General features: G+C 51.8%; 1 protein-coding gene across 1 annotated transcript in view; it reads right to left on the bottom strand.

Annotated features, from left to right (window-relative positions):
• Positions 1-3,796, bottom strand: part of ALAD (aminolevulinate dehydratase) — a 12,110-nt gene extending 8,314 nt beyond the window's left edge. Inside the window, exons 1-3 of the mRNA XM_006022648.3 lie at positions 3,676-3,796; positions 1,180-1,306; positions 924-974 (exon numbers count right to left, since the gene is read on the bottom strand). Coding sequence (XP_006022710.1) covers positions 924-974; positions 1,180-1,306; positions 3,676-3,685 — 188 coding nt within the window. The 5' untranslated portion in view covers positions 3,686-3,796. The remainder of the gene's footprint in view (positions 1-923; positions 975-1,179; positions 1,307-3,675) is intronic.
• Between the last annotated feature and the right edge of the window lie 1,859 nt (positions 3,797-5,655).

Below are 5,655 nucleotides of genomic sequence, written 5' to 3'. Positions count from 1 at the left end.
GCTCTGCTGGGCCAGGCTGGGGCCCCCCTGCGTTGACCTTGCCTGCCCAGAGCAGGCCCAGAGGCACTGGGTGAATGCATTGAGAAGGCAATTAACCCCCAAAGGGCATTGGCATGAACAGAAGGGCAACTGAGGAGCACTGTGGCCAGGCTGGGCAAAGAGCAATGGGTGCTTTCTGTCCCAGAGAACAGTAGCCTAATTCCCCAAGCCCAAAGGCAGGTATGACAGTGTCACTGCTGGCAAAGATCCAGCTGGCACTGCCCTTGCTCAGGCCTGCCTCCTGCCAGCCAGGTTCCCTGGACCTACTACAGGCAGGGATTTTATTCAGCAACCCCCTCCTTCACATTTCCCCCAATCCCTGAGTCCTCCCCTCCTCTCCCCCCACCATCTTTTCACACAAAACAGGCTGATAAGGGGAGTCACAGCAGGGCTACCACTAGCCCAGCAAGGTCCATAGCATGCTTAGAGACAGCTTCCTGTACAGGAAGGAAAGGGGAAACCTGCCTGCTGCTGGAGCCCTATCTTTCTGCTAATTCTGGAGCTGCCCTTCTTCCTCCCCAGGATATGGAGCATTTGAAAGAACTGGTGCACTACGGGAACTCAGCTATCCCAGTGCTCTGCAGAAAGCATTCCCACTTTGGCTGCACCTGTTCCACTTGCAGCTTCCTGGGAGGTTTCTGGCCCCCTCCACACTCAGGCAGCTGGGATGATGGACCAGCAAGGCATGGCCTGGAGCTCTGTCCGCCTTGGCCACATCACACTCTGAGGCACAGAACAGCTGGTAAGAACTGGAATTTCCTAGCAGGAGGGTGCCTCCTTCAGCCTGTGCCCATCCCAGGCCATGTGCCAGGCCCTAGCCCTTGTGGACAGGAGCATTACAGTGAAACCCTCCTGGCTCACAATGAATCTCTGCAGGCTCCTACCTGGCTTGTCCGGGGAGGCTGGCGATCGGCTCCTCTGCATCAGGGTTGTCACTGAAGGTGTCATATAGAACAAACAAGCAGTCAGCACTGGGCTCCAGACAAAGGGAGGCCGAAAGAAGGGAGAGCCCAGGGGTACACACAAATTGCTTAACGCAGCCAACGTGAGAACCTGGGCAGCCAAGAGAATGAGTTGGAGCCAGGCCTCAGCCATTCCCTGTCTGGCTGCACTCAGGCCCCAGTACAGAGAGCTACTTACGTGACAAAAATGGGGTAGATGAGGTTAGATGCATCAAAGGCTGTGGCTGCGGTCTGCCAGGAGCGCAGAACAGGGTGGAAGTAGCCGCTGTGGAGAATGGAGTCTGCCTGCATCTCGGAAACTGAGTCTGAAAGACCAAGAGAAACAAGAGGCTGCATCTGAGCAAGAGCTGCCAAAGCCAGAGATGGAAAAGACCTGTTCCTGGCAACCTGAGCAAGGCCATGCTCCAGGGGACAGACTAGAGGCAGCCCTCTTATAAGCACAGGGGGTCTATGCCACAACTCAGGTGATGGCACTGCCAGGAAGCAACTCCAGCCATGCAGCCTGACTGGGAGAGAGGCAGCATTGCCAAGTGGGCTGTAGTGAAGAGACCTGCATTCCAGAGAGACCTTCCCCTTTTCATGCCTCAGTTTCCCACCTGAGAAGCAGGGTTTGGTGCTGACTCATTCCTTCAAAGCACCCAGACTTCCATGGATGAAAATGCTAGTTATTAAACTTCCCCCATATATAACCACAAACCATCTCCCAGCACAGTGATGCTGTGCTGGACCCACCTTGTCAATCATGTACAAGGCACCCCAGGGGGCACCTGCAGGCACCTTCAGCTTGAAGAGCACCTTATAAAGCATATTTGAGGACTGCAGGAGTTGTGCCAAAGAACCAGGCTGTGATATTCCAAGCCAAGTGCACTGAAGCCTCCAGGTAACACACAGATGCTGCTGGGAGCTCCCCCCAAGAGATACATCATGCATGCATCAAGACTGCCAGGGCTGCCAACTGCTGTGTCACCTGCACAGCACCAGGGCTGCTGTCTTTCTGGTTACTAGGCCAGGACCCTTCTGCCGTCCTGGGCATGCTAGTACCAAAGTTTTCAGCCCTGGCTAATTTAGAGGGGTGGGTCCCAGAGAGCACATTCTCCCTGGTGCCCCGTGATTCCTCTCCTGTATCAACTACAATGGGTTTTTGGCACAGCTGGCCAGAGTGACAGAGCAGCAGGACTGCATGCCAGGGATAAAGCTTGTGACAGCAGCTGCCAAATTCAAGCAGCAAACAAGGCAAGAAGTAAAGAGCATGAGAAGTCACACAAGGTGATGTTTTGGGTCTAACGCCTGTGGAGTGGCCATGGTGACAAGCAAGCCTAGGTACCTGGGGAAACCCAGCTCTCAAGCTTTTCAGGGGGATAAAGCACTAGTGTCTAGCCCCACCATAGGATTTCTGCTGTCCCTGGCCCCTTGGCCCAGTGGTATGGGCCCAGGACTGAGTCCTGAACAGCCTGGACGTCAGTGGCAGACATTTGTGAAAACTACATTTTGCACAGGGAAGAAAAAGCAATAGACACAAAGCAGCTGCTTTGATCCTCCAGACCAGACTCCAACTGGAAGAGGCTTGCTGAGAAGAAAGGTCCTTGAAGGAGCTGGGAAATAAAGGCTGCATGTTCCCGGAGACGAGTCACTTTGTAGCAGTGCGGTGCCTCCTACTGTGATTACCACAAACAGGAACCCCTGAAAACAACAGCTGGAAGGGCACTTGCTTGTTGAGAATAGGTTCAAAGGCTGCAGCTGGCTCTGCAGAGCCATACCATGCATGCAGGCCTGCAAAACCTTCAATCACTCAAGAGCTGTAGTGGCATAGGCAGTGCCCTGTCCCCTCTGGCACAGCTATGTCGGGAATTCTGCTCCACCCCACTGCCAGCATGTACCTATGCATCTGGGGCAGGACATCAACCTGACCTGCTCCAGATAAAGCCTGTGCCCTTCAACTGCCTTGGCTCCAAACAGCCCTGAGATCCAGTGAGAGCAAGCTGGATCCAGTGAGAGCAAGCTTATCCCTGTAACCCCAAAAGGTATCCCTGCCCAGCCCCATCACACTTCTGCTGACAGTCAGTCCCCCCACCCCGCCCCGGTGTCCAAGGTCACACTATCTGCAGCACCAAGGGGAGCTCTGGCTAAGAGACTGTGTTAGAGAAACTGGGGGCCCCACCAGTAATGGAAGGGAAGTGGGCAAGGAAAACTGAGAGATCCTCATCAAAATGAAAGTGTCTTATCAGTTTTATCCAGGTACTCATCACTGCAGTGCCTGAACACCCTCACCTGTGCCATGCAGGAGGCTGAACTGGACAACCTAAAGGCCTGTTTTTGGCCTGAAGGGGAAGGTTGGGTCCAAATATGCCTGGTCCCAGTTGCCTGGCTATACTGGTCCTAGTTACCTGGCTGTACTGGCCCCAGTTAAGCCCTATGCCTAATTCAGGTGGCAACATCTGACCTGAATCCTGCTAGAGTTACTGCTGCCCTTCAGCAACTGAACAGCAGCTATGAAGCTGATCAGTCTTTCCACTTTCAATAAGTTACTACAGCTTGGAAAGGCCTCTAGCATCAGCAAGGCCTGGTCTGTCTGCAGACTCAGGCAGAAAGTTCTTTTTGTACCTGCAAGGGTGGAAGTAGAGAAAAGAATAGGTCTAAATTTTGCAGAAATGGCCACCTCCCAATCCATGCTCACCCAATCCCATGGCTCAGAGGTATGCAGTCATCTGGGTAGATATGCTGAAGAACCTTAGGCAGGCAGGCTTCTTTGGGTAGATGTGATATCTTTTATTAGACCAACTGAGCAGTTGGAAAAAAGTTCTTTGCAAGCTTTGGGGCACAAGCACCCTTCTTCAGGCATAGAAAGTCTCTGCTATTGTTCCGAGATCTCCAAGGAATGAAATTGACTAAAAATGTGACAGGAGGTCAGTAGATAGGTGGAAATTAGGAAAACAATGGGTAGAGAAGGGAGGAGGGGAAGGGGAACAAGGGGGAAATTGTGGGTGAAGGAATGCCAAAGGTAAGCAAGGGAGACTCAGCTGTAGTTGAGTTCTCCAAGGTAGAAAAGAGGCAGTCTGTGAAAAAGTAAATAGCTGAAAATTAGGAAGACAAAGGGGTAGAAAAGAAGGGGAGGAGAGGGGTGGAGGGGGGAGTGTAAATAGTAAGGACAGGCAGGTACCTGGCGAATTAAATGTCAGGCAGGTTGTAATGTGTCATAAATCCCATGTCTATATTGAGTCCATGATGTTTTGTATGCAGTAGATTTATGAAGAGAAGTTTGTAGGCTGGTCTACAAAAGGTGTTTTGTAAGAGCCTTAGGGGAATATGACAGCAATCATGCAAGTCACTGGTTTAGCCAAGGATCAGCGCACCAAAGGAGAGTTTTCCTGATGATGCATCTTCTATCCATAGTGCTTCTGGGCTAGGGCACTGTATGCTTGGTAACAGCAGTGCTGAGGAACCACCCATAAAGTATCCCACCTTATCTTTCAAGTAACCTGTGGCAGGGAAGGTGAGGTTACTTCACCTAACTTAAGTACTGGAAAAAGTAAATTAGTGTTTTTAAAACCATCTAATTAGGGTGAAGGTGACTGGACAGTTATGAAGTCAGTAAGTGGGGAGGGATGGGACCTAACACTATCAGTCCTAAGCGCATGCTGCCCTGTTCCATCTGTTCCAGAGGGAGCAGAAAGATAACGTTTTGTTCTGTGCAATATATGCAGATAACCTGCTGTCTGTACGGACACGTTTAAATTACACTGCAGACAGCCACCCTGCTCCACCCTCCACTCACACACTTGACGTAGCAAGAATCAGTTTGGCGGGAACTGGCTGAATAATCCTTATAACAGATGGACCTGTGACCCACTCTGCTGCAGATCAAGGCAAGAGTTAAGCACCTGGACTGCGAGGCAGCAGCTGGTGCCCCTGAGAACAGGGCTCTGGGTAGGATGTTCTGATCTCCTCAGTCACTGAGGAAAACAGGATTTGTGTTTGTGCCCGGCACAAAGGGGCATCGCATCAGCCCATCCCTGCAGGGTGAATAACCTCTGTGTTGACAGTGAATCACAGGCAGAAGTCCTGCAAGCCAAGAACCAATGGCTAGGAACAAACAGGGAAGGGCAGGTCAGGCATGAACTCCTGAAACAACAGATCAGCCCCAAATCTACCTTTTCTCTGCAGGATTGGGGTGAACTCTCATACAGACCTTGGATACAACCAGTCCAGGGACTATGACTTAGCTCAGCTGACTGGACTCACAGGCATCCCACTACAGGTGGAAGTGCTGCTTTAAGGCCAGAGCTACTGAAGGTGGACGGCTTCCTAGCACTGCTTGATGGGACAGCAGGATTACCAGTGCCCAAGAATGCCAATTATCCAAGAGCAAAGCAGCAGCTGTTTCCAAGCTAAAAAAAAAATACTGGACTTCCACCTTGGCTCTCAGCCCTGCCTGCTCAGCAGAAGCTTTGGTGAATACTATTTCCACCCAAACTCTGCCAAACATTAACTATTGCTGCCTTGTTTACGGGCATGAGATGATCCACGACCTCCTTCTAGCTGAAGCTGGTTCATGAGCCAGGGAGTTTGTCAGCTCCTAAGAGACGGGACAGAAGTCCTCGCCTGCGTGGCCCGGGCGGCCGGGAGGGCCAGCGTGTGCAAGGCAGTAGCACCATCC

Source organism: Alligator sinensis, unplaced genomic scaffold (genome assembly GCF_000455745.1).
Source record: "Alligator sinensis unplaced genomic scaffold, ASM45574v1 scaffold235_1, whole genome shotgun sequence".
NCBI classification, from domain to species: domain Eukaryota; kingdom Metazoa; phylum Chordata; order Crocodylia; family Alligatoridae; genus Alligator; species Alligator sinensis.
The sequence above is the reverse complement of the archived record's forward strand: the minus strand, read 5'-3'. Positions and strand labels throughout refer to the sequence as shown.